The 27,990-nt window shown below is 47.3% G+C and overlaps 1 protein-coding gene, 1 long non-coding RNA gene and 1 other non-coding gene across 5 annotated transcripts in view; all 3 read left to right on the top strand.

The window, feature by feature from the left end:
- The window catches only part of LOC116562320 (tubulin alpha-1C chain), a 46,742-nt gene extending 27,099 nt beyond the window's left edge, over positions 1 to 19,643 (top strand). Inside the window, exons 2-5 of one of the 3 annotated variants that reach the window (XM_032294511.1) lie at positions 1,150 to 1,264; positions 15,948 to 16,170; positions 16,296 to 16,444; positions 18,559 to 19,643. In XM_032294511.1, the coding sequence (XP_032150402.1) occupies positions 16,050 to 16,170; positions 16,296 to 16,444; positions 18,559 to 19,533 (1,245 nt within the window). In that variant the 5' untranslated portion in view covers positions 1,150 to 1,264; positions 15,948 to 16,049 and the 3' untranslated portion in view covers positions 19,534 to 19,643. Of the gene's footprint in view, positions 1 to 1,149; positions 1,265 to 11,270; positions 11,544 to 15,947; positions 16,171 to 16,295; positions 16,445 to 18,558 lie in introns of those variants that run through there. The other 2 variants (XM_032294505.1, XM_032294520.1) reach the window with 2 other exon arrangements.
- On the top strand, positions 5,952 to 6,058 carry LOC116527669. The gene has a single exon (XR_004258664.1). It is a non-coding gene; the product is annotated as a U6 spliceosomal RNA (small nuclear RNA).
- Positions 19,644 to 22,982: 3,339 nt separating the features above from the next.
- LOC116562356 overlaps positions 22,983 to 27,990 on the top strand; it is a 14,653-nt gene continuing 9,645 nt past the window's right edge. The window contains exon 1 of the long non-coding RNA XR_004273892.1: positions 22,983 to 24,021. This is a non-coding gene — a long non-coding RNA (uncharacterized LOC116562356). The remainder of the gene's footprint in view (positions 24,022 to 27,990) is intronic.

Here is a 27,990-nt window from a genome sequence, read left to right as displayed (position 1 = left end):
AAATAAATACATAAATTTAAAATATATATATATATATATATATATTTGATAGAGGTCCTGCTATATATTTGATAGAGGTCCTGCTATGTTGCTCAGGCTGGTCTCAAACTTTAGGACTCAAGCGACCCACCCACCTCGGTCTTCCAAAGTGCTAGAATGACATGCATGGACCACTTTACCCTGTAGATTTATCTTTTTTTAAATTTTATTTTGAGACTGAGTCTTGCTCTGTGGCCCAGGCTGGAGTGCGGTGGTGCAATCTCAGCTCAGCTCACTGCAACCTCTGCCTCCTGCGTTCAAGGGATTCTTCTGCCTCAGCCTCCTGAGTAGCTGGAATTACAGGTGTGTGCCACCACACCTGGCTAATTTTTGTATTTTTAGTAAAGACGGGGTTTCACCATGTTGGTCAGGCTGGTCTGGTACACCTTACCTCGTGATCCACCCACCTTGGCCTCCCGGAATGCTGGGATTACAGGTATGAGTCCAGATTTATCTTCTTAGGCTTCCATAGCTATGTGCTTGGGGCCAGGGCGTGGTAGCTGACATCTGTATTCCCAGCATTTGGGGAAGCTGAGGCCAGTGGGAGTGGTGGCACATGCCTGTAGTCCCAGCTGCTTGGGAGGCTGAGGTGGGAGGATCACCTGAGCTTGGGAGGTTGCTGCTGCAGTGAGCTATGATGACACCACTGCATTCCAGCCTGGGTGACAGAATGAGATCCTGTCTCAAAAACAAACAAACAACACTAAAACTAGTGTGCTTGGGGTTAGGTCCTCCTGGCCTTGACCAGAGGCCATGAAATCCTCCAATGCAATTGAACAAGCCAGCATCAGGAAAACAGGCTGTGTAGCTTGCTGGGTGACCTCTATTCCAGGATCATTTTTTCTCCTCTGAAACAACTTTGGTTTACTATCAGTCATTTCATGCAGAGTTAAGAGAAAGAACAACGTGGCCAGGCGTGGTTGCTCACGCCTATAATCCAAGCACTTAGGAGGCCAAAGCAGGCAGATCACCTGAGGTCGGGAGTTCAAGACCAGCCGGACCAACATGGTGAAATCCAGTCTTAAAAAAAAAAAAGAGAAAGAACAACATGAATTTAAAATTTGTTTCTTTATTTTGAACAAAATTCTTTCTTCATTTTCCTTTCCACAGTGTATGAACCCAGCTCTGTCCCTTGGATTCTGTACAAATAAATGGAGCAGCCGAGGGAACAGGATAAGAAGCTGATTTTGTAGTTACAAGCTGTTCCATATCACCCATTTACAAGGTCAGTGGGGACCGAAACTAACCAAAACAGAGAACTATGTACTTTAAAATGAGGAAATCTTTATCTACCAGAAACACACAAAGACCTTTCCCAGGTTCTAAATGGCTTATATTCCTGACTCCATTGGAACAAAATATGCTGGAGGGTAAGGAAAAAAGTATATGGATTAGAGGATCAAAATAGCAAAGTGTTGTAAAAACAGAGGCCTGCAACCCTCGTCTGTTAGAACTCTGAGCCTCCTTCCTTCACTGCATCTACTAACTAAGGGGTTTGGGGACCATTTCAGATTTTGATGATTTGGGGAAATAAACATGTAATTAAAGTTGTAAATATAAAAGTGGTTCTATTTTTCCCCATAAATTAATAGAAAAGGAAAGAATAAAAAAAAAAAGATATTAATGTTTTTGGAGAGTAGCTTAGGCTGGGCGCGGTGGCTCACACCTGCAATCCTACCACTTTGGGAGGCCAGGGCGGGTGGATCACCTGAGGTCAGGAGTTCAAGACCAGCCTGGCCAACATGGTGAAACCCCGTCTCTACTAAAAATACAAAAATTAGCTGGGTGAGGCAGTGGGCACCTGTAATCCCAGCTACTTGGGAGGCTGAGGCAGGAGAATCACTTAAACCTGGGAGGCAGAAGTTGCAGTGAGCTGAGATCATGCCACTTCACTCCAGTCTAGGCAAAAAGAATGAAGCTCTATATCAAAAAAAAAAAAAAAAAAAAAAGACAGTGGTTTAGAAAGGAAGGCCTTAAAGCCAACCTCCTGAGGGAAGGGTTGGGATTCCAGAGAGGAAGCTTGGACTGAAGGCAGCATGGGCTGCTGTGTGATCTCAGGGCAGTTCCCAAGGCCAGGCCACTTCAATTTCCTCTCCTGTAAAAGGGAAGTAAAAATAGTGTCTACCTCATAGGGTTATCATGAAGAATAAATAAGTTAAAGCATTTAAACTCCTCAGTCCAGGGATGAAAACCTAGCATGCAGATACTGGTACTAGCAGTGGAGGGGCTGAGAAAAGGGAGCTGGAGGAGGTGTTTGTTTATTTTTTTATTTTACATTTGCAGGCCAGGTGAGGTGGCTCAAACTGGTAATCCCAGCACTTTGGGAGGTCAAGGTGGGAGGATTGCTTGGGGCCAGGTGTTCGAGACAGCCTGGGCAACATAGCAAGACTCTCTCTCTACAAAAAATTAGTCAGGCATGGTAGCACACACGTATAACCTCAGCTATTCAGGAAGCTCAGGTGAGAGGATTGCTTGAGCCTGGAAGGTTGAGGCTGCAGTGAGTCACGATCACACCAGTGCGCCCCAGCCTGAGTAACAGAGGGAGACCCTGCTTTTTTTTTTTTTTTTTTTTAAATGTTGTACAGCCGTACAATGTGTTTGTGTTTTTTTTCGGAGACGAAGTCTTGCTCTCTCACCAGGCTGGAGTGCAGTGGCACAATCTTGGCTCACTGCAACCTCCATTTCCTGGCTTTAAGCAGTTCTCCTGCCTCAGCCTCCCGAGTAGCTGGGATTACAGTCATGTGCCACCACACCCAGCTAATGTTTGTATATTTTAGCAGAGACGGGGTTCACCATGTTGACCAGGATGGTCTTGATCTCTTGACCTCGTGATCCGCCTGCCTCAGTGTCCCAAGGTGCTGGGATTACAGGCATGAGCCACCACACCCAGCCATGTTTGTGTTTTAAGCTGGTTATTACAAGGGTCAAAAAGTTTTAAAACATAAAGTTGACGGGCGCGGTGGTCTTTTTTCTTTTTTTTCTTTTTTTTTTTGAGACGGAGTTTCGCTCTTGTTACCCAGGCTGGAGAGCAATGGCGCGATCTCGGCTCACTGCAACCTCCGCCTCCTGGGTTCAGGCAATTCTTCTGCCTCAGCCTCCCGAGCAGCTGGAACTACAGGCGCGTGCCACCATGCCCAGCTAATTTTTGTATTTTTAGTATTTTTAGACTGGGTTTCACCTTGTTGACCAGGATGGTCTCGATCTCTTGACCACGTGATCCACCCACCTTGGCCTCCCAAAGTGCTGGGATTATAGGCGTGAGCCACCGTGCCCGGCCAATTTTTCTTTTTTTTTGGAGACAGAGTCTCACTCTGTTGCCCAGGCTGGAGTGCAGTGGTGCAGTCTTGGCTTACTGCAGCCTCTGCCTCCCAGGTTCCAGTGATTCTGCCTTAGCCTCCCAAGGAGCTGAGGTTACAGGCACATGACACCGTGCCCGGCTAATTTTTGCATGTTTAGTAGAAATGGGCTCTCACCATGTTGGCCAGGCTGGTTGCAAACTCCTAACCTCAAGTGATTGCCTGCTTCGGCCTCCCAAAGTGCTAGGATTACAGGCCTGAGCCATCATGCCCAGCCTTCCAAAATTTTAAAGTTACAGTAAGCTAAAGTTAATTTACTATTGAAGAAGGAAATATTTTTTCAAGTTTAATGTAGCCTAAGTGTCAGTGTTTATAAAATCTGCAGTAGCATACAATAATGTCCTAGGTCAGCTGGTGCAGTGGCTCCCACCTGTAATCCCAGCACTTTGGGAGGCCCAGACAGGAGCATCACTTGAGCCCAGGAGTTTGTGAACGACCTGGGCAACATAGTGAGACTCTGTTTCTATAAAAATTATTTATGTTTTTTTTTTTTGAGACAGAGTCTTGCTCTGTTGCCCAGGCTGGAATGCAGTGGCACTGTCTCAGCTCACTTTAGCCTTTGTCTCCCTAATTCAAGTGATTCTCCTGCCTCAGCCTCCCAAGTAGTTGTGACTACAGGCCCGCTACTATACCCAGCTAATTTTTATATTTTTAGTAGAGATGGTTTTTGCCATTTTGGCCAGGCTGGTCTTAAACTCCTGACCTCAGGTGATCTGCCTGCCTTGGCCTCCCAAAGTGCTAGGATTACAGGCGTGAGCTACCCCACCCAGCCATAAATAAATAAATAATTCAAAAATGAAATTTTTTTTTTTTGTTTTTTGAGACAGTCTTGCTGTCACCCAGGCTGGAGTGCAGTGGCACGATCTCAGCTCACTGCAACCTCTGCCTCCTGGATTCAAGTGATTCTCCTACCTCAGCCTCCCAAGCAGCTGGGATTACAGGCATGCACATGCACCACCACACCACGCTGGTTTTTTTTTTTTTTTTTTTGTATTTTTAGTAAAGACCAGGTTTCACCAGGCCAGGCTGGACTCGAACTCCTGACCTCAGGTGATCCACCCACTTCTGCCTCCCAAAGTGTTGGGATTTTTTTTTTTTTTTGAGACAGAGTCTCGCTTTTGCCCAGGCTGGATGCAGCGGCATGATCTTGGCTCACTGCAGCCTCCGCCTCCTGGGTTCAAGTGACTCTCGTGCCGCAGCCTTTCGAGTACCTGGGATCACAGGCGCACACCACCACGCCCAGCTAATTTTTGTACTCTTAATAGAGTCGAGGTTTCACCATGTTGGCCTGGCTGGTCTTGAATTCCTGTCCTGAAGTGATCTGCCTGCCTCAGCTTCCCAAAGGCGTGAGCCACCACACCCGGCCTAGATGCAAATACTTACCATCTTCTTACAATTTCCTAAGTATTCAGCATAGTAACAGGCTGCACAAGTTTCTAGCTTTGGAGCCATAGGCTAGGTTTGCATACGTACACTCTGTGATGTTCCCACAATGACAAAACTGCCGAGGATGCATTTCTTAGAACAGATCCTGGTTGTTAAGTGACATATGACTGTACATGAGTAAAAGGAGACCGGTTTTACCTCTAAGTTTCTTAACTATAATTTATGCACTGACATTCTCTAGTATTCAGATTCTATTGCCTTAATTATGTAGGAAAAAACAATTACTTAGTGTACTTGATAATGGCTGACTGTGTGTCCTGGGAGCAGGAGGAGGTAGGTGGAGGTACAGAAAAGTGAACGGGAAAAGATTATCCTGAGATTCACAGTTCCTAAGCAAATTTCCCATTGTCTTGCTTGGTGGCAAGAAGTTACAGTCACAGGGAAAGAAGACCTTCAGGGGCCTTCCACTTTGGGCTGCCTGAGTACTTTTTTGGCACATGAATAAATGTATTAAATAAATGTTAGGATAAATAGAAAAGATTTCCAGACTCCATGATATAGTCCACTTAGTAGAATAATAATGTAGATAATTGAAGAATGTGACTAGTTCCTTTTAATTTCCTCCAAGAGAATTTTATCTGTGTATTCCAAAAGAATGGGGGAGGGGGGAGACCAAGGGAATGGCTGTTAATTCCAGGAAAGATTAGCAAGAGCTTGACTAAGAAGCCTTGGCTGCAGGGATACAGGGTGGGAATACAGGGCAAAGGAACCGGTTCAAAGTTGTTCGTTAGTCACCAAGGAAGCGATGAAAAAGCACTGTATTTTTAGGAAACATAAAGTAGATCAGAACAAGCCAAATCTCAGTGGAAAGAAAATGTGAAATTTCGGAGATGAAACTCCATCTTCTATGGTAATCTCCCAGAATGGAGTTAGCATTTCACATACAAAGCCCTGCTGAAGGGGAAGTATACAGCTCAGATCAGGGGGGAAGAGAACTTCAAAAGAATTTGTAGGTAAGTTGTAAAGACTGCAAACATTTGTGGGATAAAAGAGAAATAAGTCACAGTTAAAAGAGCTAAGGATTGTTTTTCCCATAAAAGAAAATAACAGGTTACCTAGAAAATAACGTCCTGCTATTCTGTATGTACAAGGCATAAAAAAGGAGAAAAAGTGCTCGCTTCTGCAGCACATATACTAAAATTGGAACGACACAGAGAAGATTAGCATGGCCCCTGCGCAAGGATGACACGCAAATTTGAAATTTTTTTAAAAAATTAAAAGAAAAAGGCCAGGCGCTGTGGCTCACACCTGTAATCCTAGCACTTTGGGAGGCCGAGGTGGGTGGATCACCTGAGGTCAGGAGTTCAAGACCAGCCTGGCCATCATGGTGAAACCCTATCTTATTAAAATAAATAAATAAATAAAAAGAAAAAAAGAAAAAACCAAACTGCCTTGAAAAGCATAATTTTATTTCTTTTGGATGGAACAGGGTCTCAGTTTTCCCCCCAGGCTGTAGTGCAGTTGCAGGATCTTGGCTTACTGCAGAACTTGACCTCTCCGGCTCAAGTGATCTTCCCACTAAAGCCTTCCGAGTAGCTGGACTACAGGCACACACCACCATGTCCAGTTAATTTTTTTTTTTTAATTTTCATCAAGACAGAGTTTTGCCATGTTGCTCCAGGCTGGTCTCGAACTCCTGGCCTTAAGCAATCTGCCCACTTTGACCTCCCAAAGTGCTGAGATTACATAAGTGAGCCACCTTGCCTGGCTGAAATGCATACATTTTTAAAATGCTTATTGTAGACTGGGTGCGGTGGTTCACACCTGTCCCAGCTCTTTAGGAGGCCGATGTGGTAGGGGGGATCACCTGAGGTCAAGAGTTTGAGACCAGCCTGGCCAATATGGCAAAACCCTGTCTCTATTAAAAGTACAAAAATTAGCTAGGCATGGTGGTGGGCACCTGTAATCCCAGCTCTGGAGGCTGAGGCAAGAGAACTGCTTAAACCTGGGAGGTAGAGGTTGCAGCGAGCCAAGATAGTGCCACCTCTGACACGGTGAGACTCTGTCTCAAAAAAAAAAAAAAAAAAAAAGGCAGGGCATGGTGGCTCACACCTGTAATCTCATCACTTTTAAAGGCCAAGGCGGGAAGATCACCTGAGATCAGGCATTCAAGACCAGCCTGGCCAAAATGGTGAACCTCCTCCCCCACCATCCCTAGCAAAAATCCAAAAATTAGCTGGGTGTGGTGGTAGGCACCTGCACCTGTAATCTCAGCTCTGGAGGCTGAGGCAGGAGAAGCTTGAACCCTGGAGGCAGAGCTTGCAGTGAGCCGAGACTGTACCGCTGCATTCCAGCCTGGTTACAAGAGCTAAACCCCATCTCAAAAAAAAAAAAAAAAAAAAAAATGCTAAGCCGGGCGCGGTGGCTCAAGCCTGTAATCCCAGCACTTTGGGAGGCCGAGGCGGGTGGATCACAAGGTCAAGAGATCGAGACCATCCTGGTCAACATGGTGAAACCCCGTCTCTACTAAAAATACAAAAAATTAGCTGGGCATGGTGGTGCGTGCCTGTAATCCCAGCTACTCAGGAGGCTGAGGCAGGAGAATTGCCTGAACCCAGGAGACGGAGGTTGCGGTGAGCCGAGATCGCGCCATTGCACTCCAGCCTGGGTAACATGAGCGAAACTCCGTCTCAAAAAAAAAAAAAAAAAAAAAAAAAAATGCTTATTGCAAAGAAGGTTGTTCAACTGCAGAGTCCTAGCTGTCCTTTGGAGGTTTTAAAAGTAGGATAAATTCTTTTTTTCTTCTTCTTCTTACATTAGTAGTAACTTTGTCTTAGGACTACAAATTCAATAAATGACTTTTCTAGGACTTCCCTTTCCCTGTTCACTAGAGCCAATAACAGGCTGAGGAAGAACCTAGAATAAAAGAGACAACTGTCACTGTAGGTATTTAATCTGAGTCCTACATCTTGTGGTTTGGGGTAAATTATTTCAATCTCAGGACTTTATTTTCCACAGTTCCATAATAAATACCTTTGTAAAAATTCATTTATAAAACTTCTAGTGTTACTGGATGGCAAGTATAAAAAAAAAAAAAAGAAAAACAAAAAAAAACTTCTACCAAGGTACTATTGCAGTAGAAAACATTGTTATAAATTGCTACATAAGCACAAGATATTCCTATATCATTAGTAATAACATGTAACTGAATACAAATAAATACTTTAGCATTACTAGTATTTCAGTAAAGAAAACAAGGAGTTAGGCTGAAAAGAAAATAAGGTTCAGTTTTATCTGAATTTTCTCTTTATCAATGTTTTGTGAACATGTTATATGATAATTTAAAGCCCAAGTTTCCCTAAGCTGCAGTAGGTATGCAACACTTATTTCCCTAAAGCATTGAAGATTCCAACAAAATCCTCACCTGTAAATATTTATCTGATGTACTGGTGATTCTTCAGCCAAGATGTTGACGAAGGAAGCATGTTTTCTCCTTTGCTCAGATTTGTAGAGCTCACATGAACCCCACAAACCTTGATTCACACATCACAGAATGTTAGGGCTAGGAGGGCCTTACAGAGGATCCTGTCCAATCTCCTCATATTGCACATTCAAAACCTGGACCCTGAGGAGGGAAAATGTCCATCCAAAGTTATATATTACTGGGCAGGATAGCTCACGCCTGTGATTCCAGCACTTTGGGAGGCCGAGGTAGGATTGCTTGAGCCCAGGAGTTCAAGACCAGCCTGGGAAAAATAGTGGGACTCCATCTCTACCCCCCCCAAAAAAAAAAAAAAAAAAAAAGGCTGGGCATGGTGGCTCATGCCTGTAATCCCAGCACTTTGGGAGGCTTTGCCAGGTGGATCGTCTGAGGTCAGAAGTTTGAGACCAGCCTGACCAACATGGTGAAACCCTGTCTCTACTACAAATACAAAAGTTAGCTGGGCATGGTGGCACATGCCTGTAATCCCAGCTACTTGCGAGGCTGAGACAGGAGAATCTCTTGAACCTGTGATGCAGAGGTTGCAGGTAAGCCGATATTGCACCATTGCATTCCAGCCTGGGCAACAGAGCTCAATCCATCTCAAAATGATGATAATGATAATAATAATTTAGTATATTTTTGGTGAATCTGGAAACTGCCAACTAAAAAGCAAGATCAGTTTCTGCCTCTCCTTCCACAGTAATTTTTAGACTCATAAAGATCTGTTTACTTAAAGGTTAAATGTTTAACTGTCTACCCAGGAATGATTTTTCTCCAAAAAGTTTCAGCAGAGGGCAGCAAATTTAAATATGGATCCCAATGCTTAAAATTAATTTAAAGTGTAAGAGAATTACTTTTTTTTTTCCCTGAGATGGAGTCTGTTGCCCAGGCTGGAGTGCAGTGGCATGATCTCTACTCACTGCAACCTCCACCTTCCAGGTTCAAGCAATTCTGCCTCAGCCTCTTGAGTAGCCAGGATTACAGGTGTATGCTACCCTGCTCGGCTAATTTTCATATTTTTTGGTAGAGATGAGGTTTCACCATGTTGGCCAGGCTGGTCTCAAACTCCTGACTTCAAGTGATCCACCCACCTTGGCCTCCCAAAGAGCTGGGATTGAGATTATAGGCATGAGCCACCACGCCCAGCCTGTTCATTGTCTTTCTTCCCTATCCCACTCTAGCATATACTCTCCATGAGGCAGAGAGCCAGTTTTGCTCACAAACATATTCCTTAAGCACCTCAGATACTGTGCTAAATATATCTGGGGAATGAATGAAAAAGTTGAAAAGCTCTACTAAGACTAATATCTCTACACATATGTTCCACAAGGGCCTTTTTGTATGTGTGAGTTTGAGTGTATCCTGAGTTCTATTTTGTATCCAAAACTCATTTGTACTTTAATTTTGCCTTTCCTACTTCAGAAACAAGCTCTGTTATCCTATTCTGTAGAAAATTCACTCTCTTTCTTTCTTTTTTTTTTTTTGAGACTGCCTTTAGCTGGGCATGGTGGTGGGAGTCTGTGATCCTAGCACTTCCGGAGGCCAAGGTGGGAGGATCACTTGAAGTTAGGAGTTTGAAACCAGCCTAGCCAACATGGTGAAGCCCCATCTTTACCAAAAAATATGAAAATTAGCTGAGCATGAGGGAGGAGAATCGCTTGAACCCGGGTGGCAGCGGTTGCAGTGAGCTGAAATCGTGCCATTACACTCCAGCCTAGGCAACAAGAGCGAAACTCTGTCTCAAAAAAAAAAAGAAAAAAGAACAGACAGTTTAGCTCTGTTGTCCAGGCTGGAGTGCAGTGGCCCGATCTCCGCCCACTACAACCTCCACCCCCCGGGTTCAAGCTATTCTCCTGCTTCAGCCTCCCTAGTAGCTGGGATTACAGGCACGTGCCACGACGCCCGGCTAATTTTGTATTTTTAGTAGAGACGGAGTTTTGCCATGTTGGCCAGGCTGGTCTTGAACTCCTGACCTCAAGTGATCTGCCTGCTTCGGCCTCCCAAAGAGTTCGGATTACAGGCGTGAGTTACTGTGCCCGGCCAGAAAATTCACATTTGTTCCCTCAATATTTCCATAAACTCTGTATCTCCCAGAGATGGTCAAGGAATTCATGAGCTAAGATAACATGATAAAGTTGCAGTGAAATTAAAACAAAAATAAAGTAAAGGACGCTTCTGAGAAACCTTGGCAGAGATGGTCAGGGGCACAATTACTATGAAGCAGCACAAGTTGGTGTTGAAGGGTTTAATTCCTCGAGCCCTACTTTCCTCATCTGTAAAATGGGGATAATAACTCACAGGGCTTGTCATACGGATGAAATGTGATCATGTGATATGAAAAGCCAACTACTCTGCATAGTTAGCAATCAAAAAATAGAAGCTATTCATTATCCTAATGAACTGAAAAAACTGCTTTTGCACCTACCAGGAGGAGATTGTTAGGAGCCAAAGGCTCATTTAGAGGAGGTAAGGAAAGGCAGCCAGAAAGGTGGGAATCGAGTTTAAGGCACGTTCCTGGTGAATCAGACCCAGAGTGCGAAGCAAGCCCCCTCTCTGAATAGCCCTCAGCCGCGAGGGGAGCGGGATCCCGCGGGCCCAGCCGGAGTGCCTGGCAGTCAGGACTCACAGGCGGAACCCGCAGCCCGGCACAGGAGTAGGCGCCTTCCAGGCGGCGTAGCGAGCGCAGCCGCTGGGACCGGAGGCCAGGCAGGGACGCGGGGGCGGAGCAGGGAAGGACGGGTTTGCCTACTGGGCGCGGCCTTCCTCTGACCTGGCGCTTCCCCTCGCTGAGGTTTTGCTCACCTGACCCCCCCGCGCCCACTAGGGACAGCGCAGACGCCTCGCCTGCACCCTCCTCCCACTGGCTGCCTCCACCCAGTCCCCGCCCATTCTCCAGCCCCGGGACCCTTTCCTCCCTCCCCTTCCTGCTTCTGGCTCCTTCCGTAGAGTTTGAGTTTTTTTGGGGTTTTTTTGTTTTTTTTTTTTTAAAGAGTTTGGTTTGAACTTTTGAATCCGCCAATCAGCGCCGCGCGCCCACCCTCCGCGGGTGAGGCCGGGCACCGGCCAGGGCTCGGAGGCTGGGCCGCGGCGGCTGGGGGCGGGGTCCGGGGCCCGCCCTCCCGACACGTAGCCGGAGGTCGGGTATATAGGGCCCCTTCGGGCCGGCCACTCTTTCACTACTTCTCCCCCGGACTCCTTGATAGTCTGTTAGTGGGAGATCCTTGTCGCCCTCCATTCGCCTCCTTCAGCGCCGCAGACTCCTTTAAGTTCCAGTCATGGTGAGTGGGGTCCCTCGCGGATCGGGAAGAATGCGCGTTCCAGGGGGCGGCGGGCCCGGGAATTACTGCCTGCACCTCAGGCCGCGCCCAGGACGGCTCCCGACGGCCCCGGGCGCCTCCGGTTAACCTGTCTTTTGCTGGGGGCTTAGAAGGTCGAGTTCACCCGGCAGGTACCAGTTCGGGCCCGGAGACCTGGCCCGGGCGCGGCCCTCGGTGGAAATGGAAAACCCTCTTGATCCTAGTGAGGGTTTCCCCCGAAGGGCTCGCGACTGTCCTGGGGAGGAAGGTCAGGGAGCCTGCCTGCTCACGGCCTCCAAGAACTTAAACTAAAAATCCCTCCCCACGTTTTCTCAAGTGACCTCACTTTCCCACTGCGTGCGCTCCCGCACCGACGATGCAGCACTTCCTGGCGCCCCCTCTCCAGCGCCCAGTGACTCGCTGCTGAGTCACCTGTGGCCCGGCCCTGGGGAGAGCTTCCAGCTGCGCCAGTCCACCTGAGGATGGAGGCGGGTCCCTCTTTGGAAGGGAATAATTAACTTTCACGTTGCCTAATCTTGCATTTCTGGTGTTAATCTAGTGGTAGATTTACAGCTGAAGCTTTCTACTTAAGCCGGATTTTAAAACACGTCTACGAAAGGATTTTTTCTTATAAAACCAGAGTTGGCCGGGCGCGGTGGCTCACGCCTGTAATCCCAACACTTTGGGAGGCCAAAGCGGGCGGATCACCTGAGGCCAGGAGTTTGAGACCAGCCTGGCAACATAGTGAAACACCGTTTGTACTAACAAAAAAAAAAGAAAAAAAAAAAAAAAGGGCGTGGTGTCGTGCCTGTAATCCCAGCTACTTGCGAGGCTGAGGCAGGAGAATCGCTTGAACCCAGGAGGCGGAGGTTTCGCTGAGCCAAGATCGAGACACTGCACTCGAGCCTGGGCAACAGACCAAAACTCCGTCTCAAAAAAAAAAAAACAAAAACAAAAACCCAGAGTAACTTGTACATGTGTTCTTAGTTCAGTTTTCAAGAAACGTGAAATTATACATAACTTGAGCGTTTTCTATAAAGCTTCCAGAAGTCTTGAAAACAACTATCTTGGGCCGGGCGCGTTGGCGCATGTTTGTAATCCCAGCACTTTGGGAGGCAGAGGCAGCGGGAGGAACGCTTGAGATGAGGAGGTCGAGACCACGGTGGGCAACAGGCTGAAACTCAGTCTACAAAAATTAGCTGGGCACCTATAGTCCCAGCTACTGGGGAGGCAGGGGTTGGGAGGATCTTCTGAGCCCAGGAGGTGGAAGCTGCAGTGAGCCAAGATGGCACCACTACACTCCAGTGAGACCCTATCTCAAAAATACATATATGTATTTACATACAAATCATAGGTAAATAACATGTATATGTATCACTGTAACAACTTCCTTGCGTGCTTTTCACCAAGCAGTACCAAAAAGATATTGGTAAAATTGTGATTCACAAAGTAGTGGGACCCTTTCAAAAGCAGAAGAGGCCGGGTGTGGTGGCTGACGCCTGTAATCCAAGCACTTTGGAGGCCAAGGCGGAAGTATCACCTGAGGTCCGGAGTTCAAGACCAGCCTGACCAACATGGTGAAACCCCATCTTAAAAAATAAATAAAAAGCAGGAGAGCAGCAGCAGACTGGTTTAGGTGATCACTGGTTAATTTTCTTGCTTTTAACGAGAGGTAGGATCTGCTTATCCAGTGAACACTAGACCAGTTGAGTCCACCTGTGCCTCAGTTTATCTCCCACGTGGCCAGGGGAGCATGGAGGGTAAGGCAGTGGCCACTGACATTGCCTGCTAAGCTTCAAGAATGCAATTTAGACTGAGCAATGAAAGAAAAAACTGTGAGCCCAAAATAGAAGCATTTAAACAGAAGCATTTTGTTAGAATGAGTGGATCTTCTCAGATATTTCATCTCCTTGGGCCTGGGGGCCATCATGGTCAGATATCTGGTTATTTCCAGCTTTTGAGGCTTTGGGGTTTCCACAGTCCAGTTAAAGGTAAACATGCCTGGTGCAGTGGCTCAAGCTGGTCATGAACTCCTAACCTCAGGTGATCCACCCACCATGGCCTCCCAAAGTGCTGGTATGCCAGGCATGGTGGCAGGTACCTGTAATCCCAGCTACTTGGGAGGCTGAGGCAGGAGAGTCACTTGAACCTGGGAGGTGGAGGTTGCAGTGAGCTGAGATTGTGCCACTGCACTCCAGCCTGGGTGACAGAGCAAGACTCCATCTCAAAATAAATAAATAAACATGCAATGGTAAGTAGTCATGGGCTCATTAAGACAAACTACTCCTGTTTTCCCACAGCCTTGGAGCTGGGTGAGTAGACACAGATGATACTGAGCTTGCTGATGTAGTCAGGAGACTTCGATTGTTTCATGGGGAGTGTAGGTGGGAAGGAGGTGATCATAAGTCAAAGGTTGTGAAATTAGGGTTTTTATTATCTCTTGGGTTATGAGACTAGGCCCTTTGAGAACTTAGTGCTCTGCCAGTCTCCAAAGTGGCTAATCTGACTTATGATGAAATACCAACCACCCTTTTTGTTTTCCTGTTAAGTTGGTACATACAGATTCTATGTTTATTGCCTTATTTTACTAAGCAGGTGTGGGTTTGGTAACTTCTAACCATGTTCTGCAAATAAAGGAAAATATTTCCTCATGTTCTGCTTTGGCCCCTCTGGCCCCTCTAAATTAACTTGGTCCATACCATAAAATATATATATATAAAGAGAGACAGAGTCTTGTCTCTTTTGCCCAGACTGGAGTGCTATGGCACAATCTCTGCAACCTCCACCTCCTGGGTTCAAGTGATTCTCATGCTTCAACCTCCCAAGTAGCTGGGACTATAGGTGCACGCCACCACACCTGGCTAATTCTCATGTTTTTAGTAGAGACAGGGATTCACCATGTTGGCCAGGCTGGTCTTGAACTCCTGACCTCAGGTCATCTGCCCACCTCAGCCACCCAAAGTGCCGAGATTACAGGTATGAGCCACCATGCCCAGTCATAATTTTTTTTTTTCGTATTTTTAGTAGACACAGTTTCATCACGTTGGCCAGGCTGGTTACAAACTCCTGACCTCAACTGATCTGCTCACCTTGGACTCCTAAAGTGCTGGGATTATGGGTGAGGCAGCACTCCGCCAGAAACAACTAATTTCTTAACCTACAAGTGAAGTCTTGATAACACTTCTAACCTTTAGTACTATCTTTCCTCTCCCAGAGATGTTTTGATGGTGAAGGAAAAATGTTCTTCCTAAAGATTAGATTCTTTCACATGGTTGAAAAGCTGCCTCTGACCACAGTTTTTAAAATACAGCTAACTGCTGCTTATCCAGCATTTTCTCCATGAGTCATATGGCTGTAGTTTGCTGGTTTAAGCTGGTTTTAAAGGAGAGAGGGAGAAGCTTTTGTTTCCTAAAGAATAGGATTAAAGCAGGACCAAAATGAGCTCATTAGTTACACAATAATTCAGAGAATGAATCAGAGCTGGAATGGGGAATTTTGCCTTAGTTTAAGGAATTGTATCTACTGTGGCTACAAAGCAACGGTCTGGTCTTGCCTAGTAGTTCATGAGCACATCTTTGGTTTTTCAAGGCATTTTTGCTGAATTAGGTCTTCAAAGATTTTTGCTTTTGAAAGTAGGAGTGGCCTACTGAAAGGTGGTTATCTGTCCTTTGTTTTGTTTCGAGATGGAATCTCACTCTCACTCAGGAGTGCAGGGGTGTGATCTCAGCTCACTGCACCTCCAGCTCCTGGGTGCAGGCGATTATCCTTCAGCCTCCTGAGTAGCTAGGACTACAGGTGTGTACCACCATGCCCCGCTAATTTTTGTTTTTATTATTATTATTATTATTTTTTTTTTTTTTTTTTTGAGACGGAGTTTCGCTCTTGTTACCCAGGCTGGAGTGCAATGGCGCGATCTCGGCTCACCGCAACCTCCGCCTCCCGGGTTCAGGCAATTCTCCTGCCTCAGCCTCCTGAGTAGCTGGGATTACAGGCACGCGTCACCATGCCCAGCTAATTTTTTGTATTTTTAGTAGAGACGGGGTTTCACCGTGTTGACCAGGATGGTCTCGATCTCTTGACCTTGTGATCCACCCGCCTCGGCCTCCCAAAGTGCTGGGATTACAGGCTTGAGCCACCGCGCCCGGCGTTTTTATTATTTTTAGTAGAGATGGGAGTTTAGCCATGTTAGCCAGGCTGGTCTCAAACTCCTGATCTCAGGTGATCCACCTGCCTCACTCAGCCTCCCAAAGTGCTGGGATTATAGGCGTGAGCTACCATGCCCAGCCAGTTATCTGTCTTAAAGGTTAATTATTCATTAGGTGTGAATCATTCCTAAATGTCTCATCTGATGTATCATATCCTGACATTTTCCTTTCTTCCTCTCAGCGTGAGTGCATCTCCATCCACGTTGGCCAGGCTGGTGTCCAGATCGGCAATGCCTGCTGGGAGCTCTACTGCCTGGAACATGGCATCCAGCCTGATGGCCAGATGCCAAGTGACAAAACCATTGGGGGAGGAGATGACTCCTTCAACACCTTCTTCAGTGAGACGGGCGCTGGCAAGCACGTGCCCCGGGCAGTGTTTGTAGACCTGGAACCCACGGTCATTGGTGAGTTGGCCTCAGTAACCCAAGTGAGATCCCAGGGTGCTGGGACAGGAGGTCTGTCCTGGGGGCTCTGCTGGTCACTCGCTCACTCACCCAGTCCCTCTGTCTTTCTCTCCCTCCTTCTCCAGATGAAGTTCGCACTGGCACCTACCGCCAGCTCTTCCACCCGGAGCAGCTTATCACAGGCAAGGAAGATGCTGCCAATAACTATGCCCGAGGGCACTACACCATTGGCAAGGAGATCATTGACCTTGTGTTGGACCGAATTCGCAAGCTGGTAACTATAGTACTTTAAAATGGGGCGAGAGTTTCTTTTGCAGTTCTGAGACCAAACTACAAGAATCATTCTTTGCAGCTAAAATGCAACTCCTTGCTAAACTAATTGGATTTCTAACCAGATGGTCCTAGGTTTATGGGACAACTATGGGGTAGGGAGTGAGTGCTCTTTAGCCTGTTTTGCTTTAAGCTACTGAGTAGGTGGCTAATTCCTACTTATAATGAATTGATCAGTCATTTTAAAAAATCTGGGCTGGTTCCTTCATGTTAATAATGTTTAGAGAACAAGAAAGCCAGTGTCACGCTGACAAGAAACAGCCAACACTGGGAACTTCCAGCACAGCTGAAAGTGGAGTTAGGAGCTTCCTTCTGAAGTGTGCTGTTTGGATCATGTTAATTAAGAGCTTGGCAATCGACTCTTTTGCTCCTTAGGCATGTGGGCAGCTTGTAAGTAATTAACCAGAGATCAAGCCTGGGCAGAGTAACTTGTCAAGAAAATCACATTTTACTAAAAACCCAGCCACAACTCGTCCATTCTAAAAAAGAAAGGCCTCATCATTCATGGCTTCATACTTTCCTCAGATGTTTATGTAGTCTTCACACAAAACTGGACTGATGTTTCCTATGCTTAGAAACTAAGCTGTAGTTATAAGCACTGACTTGGAAATCAGGACCTGCCTTTAGGGACAAATTAATAAACCTAGTAGCTATGTAGGATTCTGGAGTGAAGTTCATTGCCTACCAAGACAATTGCATTTGTCCTTGGCCTTACTGTGTTTACAGGAGGTGTAACAGGTGTAATTGGTAGGCTAGGGTCTGCCCTGTGCATTGATCTCATGTAGTTTATGGACCCCCATGCTATAAGGGAGCTGAGTAGGGAATGTTCACAAATCCGAGGCCCATAACTTGGAGAAGCAAGAGTTGACTACAGAATACTTTATTTGAAAGGTCAAACTTATCCCTTCATAAAGTAGCAGTTTGCTAGCCAAAATAGCCCAGTTAGGTGGAAGAAATTGCCAAATATGAGGTCTCATGGAATTGTGATTGTGTCACTTGACCCAAAATGAATAGGCTTCTTGGTGCCTAGTATCATATACTGGGTACTTAAACTGTGCCAAGTGCTAACTACTATTCTTATTTAATCAATGGGAGAACTGAGAAATGAATGTGATCATACAGTAAGGAACTGGTACAGCTGGATCCAGACCCAGCCCTGATTCCAGTACCAGCATGTTAGAAATTGGCTATTCTGTTGTTCCACCTCAGAGAGCAGCTGCCAGCTCTTTATAAAGCATCCCCTGGACTGGGCTGGTGGTCCTGGGCCTGTCCCTTGGGAGCTTTCCAGCCGATAACAAGCTGCCCTGTTCTGTGGCCACAGCAAGGGAACCAGAAGCTGCTCTCACAGTTACCAAAGCTTGAGGCCTATATGCAAGTCCAGACCTTGTGATTCTTCTGCCCGAGGAAATAGTTCATCTTAAAATAGTCTTTTTAGCAGAGGCTTTCCCCTCAAGGACTTGACTGAATAGTTGCTGTGAATCACTTAGCAGCTTTTTTTTTTTTTTTTTTTTGAGACGGAGTTTCGCTCATGTTACCCAGGCTGGAGTGCAATGGCGCGATCTCGGCTCACCGCAACCTCCTCCTCCTGGGTTCAGGCAATTCTCCTGCCTCACTCAGCCTCCTGAGTAGCTGGGATTACAGGCATGCGCCACCATGCCCAGCTAATTTTTTGTATTTTTAGTAGAGACGGGGTTTCACCATGTTGACCAGGATGGTCTCGATCTCTTGACCTTGTGATCCACCTGCCTCGGCCTCCCAAAGTGCTGGGATTACAGGCTTGAGCCACCACGCCCGGCCCACTTAGCAGCTTTTTTTGAGACAGGGTCTGCTCTGTCATCCAGGCTGGAGTGCCGTGGCATGGTCATCAGTCTTGAACCCCTGGGCTTTAATGGTCCTCCCACCTTGGACTCTCAAAGTGTTGTGATTACAGGCATGAGCCACTGCGCCTGGCCCAGAAGAGTTTTAAAATTGCAATTGGTGTAGCCATGGATTTATAGAAGTCCTCTGCAGGTTTCACCAAATGTCTTGCAACACTAAAATGAAAACTTTATTTTGCAGGCTGACCAGTGCACCGGTCTCCAGGGCTTCTTGGTTTTCCACAGCTTTGGTGGGGGAACTGGTTCTGGGTTCACCTCCCTGCTCATGGAACGGCTCTCAGTTGATTATGGCAAGAAGTCCAAGCTGGAGTTCTCCATCTACCCGGCGCCCCAGGTTTCCACAGCTGTAGTTGAGCCCTACAACTCCATCCTCACCACCCATACCACCCTGGAGCACTCTGATTGTGCCTTCATGGTAGACAATGAGGCCATCTATGACATCTGTCGTAGAAACCTCGATATCGAGCGCCCAACCTACACTAATCTTAACCGCCTTATTAGCCAGATCGTGTCCTCCATCACTGCTTCCCTGAGATTTGATGGAGCCCTGAATGTTGACCTGACAGAATTCCAGACCAACCTGGTGCCCTATCCCCGCATCCACTTCCCTCTGGCCACATATGCTCCTGTCATCTCTGCTGAGAAAGCCTACCATGAACAGCTTACTGTAGCAGAGATCACCAATGCTTGCTTTGAGCCAGCCAACCAGATGGTGAAATGTGACCCTCGCCATGGTAAATACATGGCTTGCTGCCTGTTGTACCGTGGTGACGTGGTTCCCAAAGATGTCAATGCTGCCATCGCCACCATCAAGACCAAGCGCAGCATCCAGTTTGTGGATTGGTGTCCCACTGGCTTCAAGGTTGGCATCAACTACCAGCCTCCCACCGTGGTGCCTGGTGGAGACCTGGCCAAGGTACAGAGAGCTGTGTGCATGCTGAGCAATACCACAGCCGTTGCCGAGGCCTGGGCTCGCCTGGACCACAAGTTTGACCTGATGTATGCCAAGCGTGCCTTTGTTCACTGGTATGTGGGTGAGGGGATGGAGGAAGGAGAGTTTTCAGAGGCCCGTGAGGATATGGCTGCCCTTGAGAAGGATTATGAGGAGGTTGGAGCGGATAGTGCAGAGGGAGAGGATGAGGGTGAAGAGTATTAACTTGTGTGCTGTATTTTATACTCTATCGTCTTAGAATTGTTTTATTTTTGTTCTGTGGACCTGTCCATTATAGCCCTAAATTGTCAATAAAAGTGATGTTTCCATGTTAAGTGTCCAGTTGACTTCTGTATCACAGTAAATACTTGATCCACTTAAGACCAGTTGGATGTACAGGGCTGGCAGATGAACCACCTGAGTTTAGGAGGGTTTTGCTCCATCACCCAGGGTAGAGTACAATGGCATCATCGTAGCTCATTGCAGCCTCTAGCTCCTGGGCTCATGTGATTCTCCGGTCTCAGCCTCCTGAGTAGCTGGGGGATTACAGGTGTACACCACCATGCTCAGCTATTTTCATGTAGAGTTGGGGTCTTGCTATGCTGCCCAGGCTGGTCGTGAACTGGCTTCAAGTGATCCTCTTGCCTCAACCTCTCAAAGTTTTGATTATAGGCATGAGCCACTACCCGGCTTATTGGTTTGTTTAATTTGGGCCAGAATTGAGTGGTTATAAAATCATTTTGTGAGGAAATGTTCAGATTGAGCCAGTGCTTCTCTAAAATAGATGTGAATCACCTGTAGATATTAAAATACAGGTTTGGGCCCCACCTGGTGGCTCATGCCTGTAATCAATCCAACCCCAGCACTTTGGGAAGCCAAGTCAGGTGGATCACTTGAGCCTAGGAGTTTAGACCAGCCTGGGCAATGTGGTGAAACCCCATCTCTACAAAATAAGAGTTTGTGCGGTGTGATGGCACGTGCCTATGCTCCCAGCTACTTGGGAAGCTGAGGTAGGATCACCTGAGCCCAAGGAGGCTGAGGCTACAGTGAGCCATGATTGCACCACTGCACTCCAGCCTGGGTGACAGAGGGAGACCTGGGTGACCCCTGCCTCACAAATTCAAAAAATGTGGCTGGGCGTGGTGGCTCACGTATGTAATTCCAGCACTCCGGGAGGCCAAGGTGGGTGGATCACCTGAGTTCAGGAGTTCGAGACCAGCCTGACCAACATGGAGAAACCCTGTCTCTACTAAAAATACAAAATTAGCTGGGTGTGGCAGTGCATGCCTGTAATCACAGCTATTTGGGAGGCTGAGGCAGGAGGACTGCTTGAACCTGGGAGGTGGAGGTTGTGGTGAGCCAAGATTGTGCCATTGCACTCCAGCCTGGGCAACAAGAGCAAAACTCTGACTCAAACACCTTAAATACAAAAACAAAGTGCAGGTTCTAATTCTATAGGTCTGAGGTGAGGCCTCAGGTAATACATTTTTTTTTTCCTTTGAGATGGTCTCTGTTGCCCAGGCTGTGGTGCAATGGCACCATCGTAGCTCACCACCATCTTGACCTGGGCTCAAGCCATCCTCCCACCTCAGCCTCCCAAGTAGCTGGGACTACAGGTGTGTGCCACCATGCCTGGCTGATTCTTGTAATATTTTTTGGTGGAGATGGGGTTTTGCCATATTGCTTAGGCTGGTCTTGAACTCTTGGGCTCAGGCAATCCTGCCTCTGCGTTTTCAAAGTGCTGGGATTACAGGAATGAGCCACCATACCTGGCCCCTAGATACTTTTTTAATAATCTCCCAGATGATGCTGGGACCACATGTACAGCAGCAAAGGGTTAGATAACAGTAAATGCTGGAGCTAAAATTCAAGCATCCAGCCACACCGCCAGGACTATTTCTGTCAGTCTTTTTTTTTTTTTTTCAAAATGTAGTTTCACCCTTGTTGCCCAGGCTAGTGCAGTGGCATGATAGCTCACTACAGCCTCCGCCTCCTGGTTCAAGTGATTCTCCTGCCTCAGGGCTCCTGGGTACCTGAGATTACAGGTGCCCGCCACCATGCCCAGCTGACTTTTTTTTTTTTTAATTTTTGGTAGAGATGGGATTTCATCATGTTGGCCAGATTGGTCTCAAACTCCTGACTTCAGGTTACCCACCTGCCTTGCCCTCCAAAGTACAGGCGTGAGCCATCACACCTGGCCTGCTCTCAGTCTTTAATATCGAATTAGTCACATGAGAAGGGCTTGGAATCCTGCTGGTTTATTCCATACTTAGCTAAAAGCTACAATGGAAAAGAGGGTTTGTACTAAAGGGGTTATTGCTTGGAGAAAGTGGAGCTGTCAGACAAAACAGTAGTCACTGGTTTTTCTGGTATTGGTATTTGACCCAATTGTATGTAATGGAGATTAAGTAGGAATAATATGTATGTGTAGGAAAGATTGTAGAGGGCTGAGTTCTCTGATTTGGACTTTTTTCCAAGCACCTCTTGGAGGACTCTGGTTCTTGGAGGCAGGGAGGTGAAGGGGCATGAGTGTTACACATCGCTGGAGAGCTTGGTGCCTGGTATTCAGTTGAACTGAGCAATGGGAAAGGCCAATGACCAAAAGGTCTGGCTTCATGCCGAAAGGAGGAATCCATTTTGGTGCTTGGGTGCTTGCCCGAGTGTGAATACCTAATGAGTGGCAGTAGATGGGCCCCGGGGGCAGAGTTGCAGACATATTCACCTCTTTTCCATGACTTACTTTATTCTGATGGTATCCAGTTACCATCTTTTTCCCAAAGGTGTTTTGTATCCCTTACCCATTGCTCACTTTAGCCCCTTGACTCTGAGAATTGCATCTGAACTCTAAACATGCACATCTTAAGGCCAGTGCTGGGACTCACAGCTGTAATCCCAGCACTCTGGGAGGCCAAGGTGGGAGGATTGCCTACACCCAGGAGTTTGAGACCAGTACCTGGGTAACATAGTGAGACTCTGTCTCTAAAACATTTTTTGGCCGGGTGCAGAGGCTCACACCTGTAATTTCAACACTTTGGGAGGCTGAAGCGGGTGGATCACTTGAGCTCAGGAGTGAGACCAGCCTGGGCAATATGGTGAAACCCTGTCTCTAATAAAAATATAAAAAATTAGCTGGGTGTCATGGTGCATGTCTGTGGTCCCAGCTGCTTGAGGGGCTGAGGTGGGAGGATTGCTTGAGCCCAGGAGGCGGAGGTGCCAGTGAGCCAAGTTCATGCCACTGCACTCCAGCCTAGGGGACAGAGTAAGAACCTGTCTCAAAAAAAATGTTTTTTAAATGTGTATATTGTATCTCCGTACATAGCATAGCATGCTTTTGCAGCCTGAGATGCCTCAACTGTGTGCTCAGGGTGGTTTTATATAACATTTGTCGAGAGAAACCATGGGTTTGTTGTATTGTGTTGTGTTGTGTTGTGTTGTGTTTTTTGAGACAGAGTCTCACTCTCACCCAGGCTCTAGTGCAGTGGCATGATCTTGGTTCACTGCAGCCTCTGCTTCCTGGCTTCAAGTGATTCTATTGCCTCAGCCTCCTGAGTAGCTGGGACTACAGGTGTGCGCCACAATGCCTGGCTAATTTTTGTATTTTTAGTAGAGACAGGGTTTCACCATATTGGCCAGGATGGTCTCAATCTCCTGACCTCATGATCCGCCTGCCTCGGCCTCCCAAAGTGCTGGGATTACAGGCATGAGCCACTGCACCTGGCCGCAACTATGGTTTTATGTGGGCAAGGTAAGACCCCAGCACAAATTCAGCCACTGCTACTTCTCAGAGGAGCCAGGTTCTTCCTGCAGCCTGGGCAGGGGAACAGGGTAAGATACCTGGAATGAAGGTGAACCTGGAAGAGGCCAGCCAGCCTCCCAGAGGGGATTTCGAGACCTTCCCAGTACAGATCTGCCGATTGCCGTAGTGCTAGCATTGGAGGAAATGGGACGCCAGTGTATGGAAAGGAGCAGATAAATCACAAAGCTTAGGCGAGTGTGACACCCCATGATACCAGCATTTCCCAAGCAGGGTGCCCTTAGAATCAGATTCAGGGTGCCCATATAGGATCCTTTCTGCTTTTAGAACAACATGGTGGAGGCTGGAGAGCCTGACCCACCCCTCCTCCCTAGGGCCAGTCACCCCTTGCCAGGAGCAGCCTCCTCCATTTACCTCTCTATGCCTTATAGATGAATTATTTTCTACACGTGCCAAGATGCGAAAAAGGCTGAAAAGCTTTAAGCAGCCGCAGAGGTCTGGGGTAAAAGAAGGTGAGAGAGGAGTTTAGCTAAGAAGAAATATTCCAGTAGAATAGAGCCTGGGGAATTGGAAGAGCAAAGTGCCAGTGGTTGGGGGGGCATTTGTCCTTGTAAAGATGATTTCCCCCTCCTGTGTTGGTGGGAGAGTGAATAGAAGTTAGCCTGCAGCAAGAACAAATATACCCCAAGGTCTAGGTTACTGCTTTGTGGCTGACAATCATCTGATCTGCCCTTGAGCACAAATGGAAAGTCTGGACCCAGAACTGCAGCTGATGCTGATGCTGAGATCGCTGAGGCTTGATGGGGATAAATGGACACAGCCTAAGAGGGTGCTGGCTCCTGAGGTTGGCGGCGGCCCCAGGTTCCGGCTGTCTGGATGGAGGGCTTAGACTGCCCTCACCTGACCTGGCCAGAGGAGCAACCTGCTTCTCCCACACAGAGGCTGCCAGCCACTGGGAGGTGAGTGTGCCTGGGAAGAGGTGCTTTGGGCTGGGGTGAGGAGGAGGATAACGACTTTGAGGGGTAGAGATCCTACCTGCCCACCTGTCATACTGTGTTTGGGAAGCAGCTGGCAAGTGAATTCTCCAGTAGGAATCTGTCGGGCCAGAGGAAAGCCAAGTGGGTTACACAATTACAAATCTGTCTTCAGGCCTCTGACTGCTGGAAGGTTGTGTGGCAGCCCTGGGTGAAGCTGAGGGAGGGCAGGGGAGGCGCTGTCAGGGTGGGAGGGAAAGGAAAGGTGCCTTCACAGCTTCCACAACACCCTGGGAGGTGATGTTATTATACCCACTTCCATAGATCAGAGAGATTGAATACCTTGCCTAAGCCTACAGAACAAGTGGCAGAACTGAAATTTGACCCCAGAGCTCTGGCTCCAAAGCCTAGGCTCACTCCAATCTGCTGTGCAGCCATTGAGGAGCCCCAGGGGAAATCAGCTCTGCACCTGGCAGCCTTTCCAGTCCCCAGTGGGTATGAGGCCAACAGGGGCCAGCCCTCCTATGAGCACTGGATGGAGCTGCAGACACAGAGAGATCTCATTATGCCAGTGATTGTCAGAAAACCTCCCAGGAGCCCATTCCTGGGCCCAGGTGGCAGCCTACTGACCTTAAATGGCAAAGCCAGCTGGTCACCACTGTCTAGGCTGTAGCTTCTCTAGTGAGGGGGAGTTTTTGTCCAGGCCTCCCTCTGAACTCAATTCTCAGGTCACGGGGAGATAGAGTGTCCTTGCAGGATGGCTGCTGCCACCTGCCTGGTCTCCTGCCGACAGGGATACCAGCCGAGGCACAGGCAGGACAGTGCACACCTGGAGCCTTGCTGCTCTACACCCCGGGGCCAGGGTGGTCAGTACCTGTCAGCTGAGGCTGCAAGGTGAAGCTGGCAGAGATGACCTGGGCAGATGGCTCCTGGGGTCCAATGCCAGGGTGGCCATATAGGAGACACAAGGCAGCAGAAGCCGAAGGGAAACTAGACCCTTGGATGTGGGGGCTGTGGAGGAGTGGGCCCTCACCCCATGGAATAAGTCCCCTTTGCTGACATCTCATTAGCCTGTCACTGCCCCGTTCATGCCAAGAAACTAGTGCCCCTGAATTTGTCAGCCCTGAGCAGGTTTTGGGAAAACAGTTCTTTCCTCCTCTACGTTCCCTCAGAGTCTGCAGCAGGAGTGAAATGGAATCAGTGAGCCTTCTAGATCTAGAGACATGCCTGCTTTAGTCATAATACAAAAAATGCTTTTAAACGCTTATCTCACCACTGGATTCTTTTTTTCTTTTTTCTTTTTTTTGAGACAGACTCTTGCTCTGTTACCAGGCTGGAGTGCAGTGGTATGATCTTGGCTCACTGCAACCTCCGTCTCCTAGGTTCAAGTGATTCTCCTGCCTCAGCCTCCCAAGTAGCTGGGACTACAGGCACATGCCATCACGCCCAGCTAATTTTTGTATTTTTAGTAGAGACAGGGTTTCACCATGTTGGCCAGGATGGTCTCAATCTCTTGACTTCATGATCTGCCCACCTTGGCCTCCCAAAGTGTTGGGATTACAGGTGTGAGCCACAGCACCTGGCCTTTTTTAAATCTTTTTAAAATTGGAACAAAAAATAAAAAGAAAAAAGATGAAAAAATACAAAAAAAAATTGGAACAGGGGCCAGGCGCGGTGGCTCAAGCCTGTAATCCCAGCACTTTGGGAGGCCGAGGCAGGTGGATCAGGAGGTCAAGAGATCGAGACCATCCTGGTCAAAATGGTGAAACCCCGTCTCTACTAAAAATACAAAAAATTAGCTGGGCATGGTGGCACGTGCCTGTAATCCCAGCTACTCGGGAGGCTGAGGCAGGAGAATTGCCTGAACCCAGGAGGCGGAGATTGCGGTGAGCCGAGATCGTGCCATTGCACTCCAGCCTGGGTAACAAGAGCGAAACTCCGTCTCAAAAAAAAAAAAAAAAATTGGAACAGATTATAAAGTTTTTACAGAATATAAATGTTTCCTAATTACACAAAGATTTTGTCTACAGAAATTAGTTTAACTCACAGAGGCGGGTGGGTATAAATTCAACTTCATTCTGTCTCCCTTCACCCTCTCTGCACGTTCCTCTATTTTTATCAAATATCTATTTTAGCTTCCAAGAGATGTTTAGTCCAAGAGTAAACTAATACGGAAATGCCCGTGGCAAAGGTAATCCAATTATACTATTCTGACAATTATCTCTAGTTCTTGCTTGTTTTAATTTAAAAAAAAAAAAAATGGGCCAGCTGCAGTGGCTAATGCCTGTAATCCCAGCACTTTGGGAGGCCAAAATGGGCAGATCACAAGGTCAGGAGTTTGAGACCAGCTGGCTAATATAATAAAATCCCGTCTTTACTAAAAATACAAAAATTAGTGGGGTGTGGTGGCAAGTGCCTGTAGTCCCAGCTACTCAGGAGGCTGAGGCAGGAGAATTGCTTGAACCCAGGAGGTGAAGGTTGCAGTGAGCCGAGATTGTGCCACTGTACTCCAGCCTGGGTGACAGAGCAAGACTCCATCTCAAATTAAAAAAAAAAAATTGGAGCATGATACTTGCTAAGTTTTTTTGTTTTAGAGACTGAGTCTGGCTATGTTGCCCAGGCTGGCCTTGAACTCCTGGGCTCAAGCACTCCTCCCGCTTCAACCTCCTGTGTTGCTGAGACAACAGCTCACCGTCCTGGGCTTCATTTTCAGTTTTCAGTTTTTATTTGTTCATTATTTTTGGAACACTTATTTGGTGCAAGTCACTGTACTGGGTACTATAGGAAATATATTGAGTTTTTTGCCCCTCAGATTGTAGAGACAGACCACACATGCATAATCTCAATTTGAGGTAGTATATGCCACATGTCACAGAAGAGGCTGTCACAGGCAATAGCCACTGTTGCATAGCTACTTCAAAGCTTGTTCCACCTGCCAACACAACCCAGTTCTGTCCCCGTGAGGGCCACCCATGTGCATCGGAGGGGCTGGGCTTCACCTCTAGGGTGAATCTTCCCCTAAGCCAATCAAGGTAATTCTAGTTCTTTTGCCAGGGCCTGGTTAAGGAGCCAACATGTGATGTAATTATGGAAATGAGAGGTGAGGTAATGTCTGCCGGTTGGGGGTTGGAAGGAAGATATTCTTGCAAAAATTTCCTTGGTCTTAAAAAAGAACTCAGGGAAAGGATTTTCCTCTTGCCGCTCTGGGCATGGCTGTGTGAGTGCATGGTGCCTGTGCTTGCTCCTGGTGTGTGAGGTTGCTGCAGCCGTCTTGTGACCAGAAGGGGACAAACACAAGGACAAAAGCTACAATTGGGAGCAAGGCAACGCAGAAAGCTGAAAAGAGGCTGGGTCCCATCTTCATAGAGCGCTGAGCCCCTAAATTAACCAACCTTGACACCAAACCTTGCTCTGCTGCCGAAGGTTTTACAAGATTTTAAGTCCCTTTATCGTTTAGGATATTTTGAGTTGGGTCTTCTATCGTTTCCTGTCGAAAGCATTCTAACTTCTTTAAGTAATTGTTTTTATTTATTTGTTTTTATTTTTTTCTTTTTATTTATTTCTTTAGGTAATTGTTAACATAAATTTTTTCGGCTGGGCGCAGTGGCTCAAGCCTGTAATCCCAGCACTTTGGGAGGCTGAGGCGGGTGGATCACGAGGTCAAGAGATCGAGACCATCCTGGTCAGCATGGTGAAACCCCGTCTCTACTAAAAATACAAAACAAGGCCGGGTGCGGTGGCTCAAGCCTGTAATCCCAGCACTTTGGGAGGCCGAGGCGGGTGGATCACGAGGTCACGAGATCGAGACCATCCTGGTCAACATGGTGAAACCCCGTCTCTACTAAAAATACAAAAACATTAGCTGGGCATGGTGGCGCGTGCCTGTAATCCCAGCTACTGAGGAGGCTGAGGCAGGAGAATTGCCTGAGCCCAGGAGGTGGAGGTTGCGGTGAG

The sequence above is a fragment of the Sapajus apella genome, unplaced genomic scaffold, assembly GCF_009761245.1.
Source record: "Sapajus apella isolate SASKATOON/1434 unplaced genomic scaffold, GSC_monkey_1.0 scaffold2, whole genome shotgun sequence".
Classification (NCBI taxonomy): Eukaryota; Metazoa; Chordata; class Mammalia; order Primates; family Cebidae; genus Sapajus; species Sapajus apella.
This window is presented reverse-complemented; position numbering and strand designations above follow the sequence as displayed.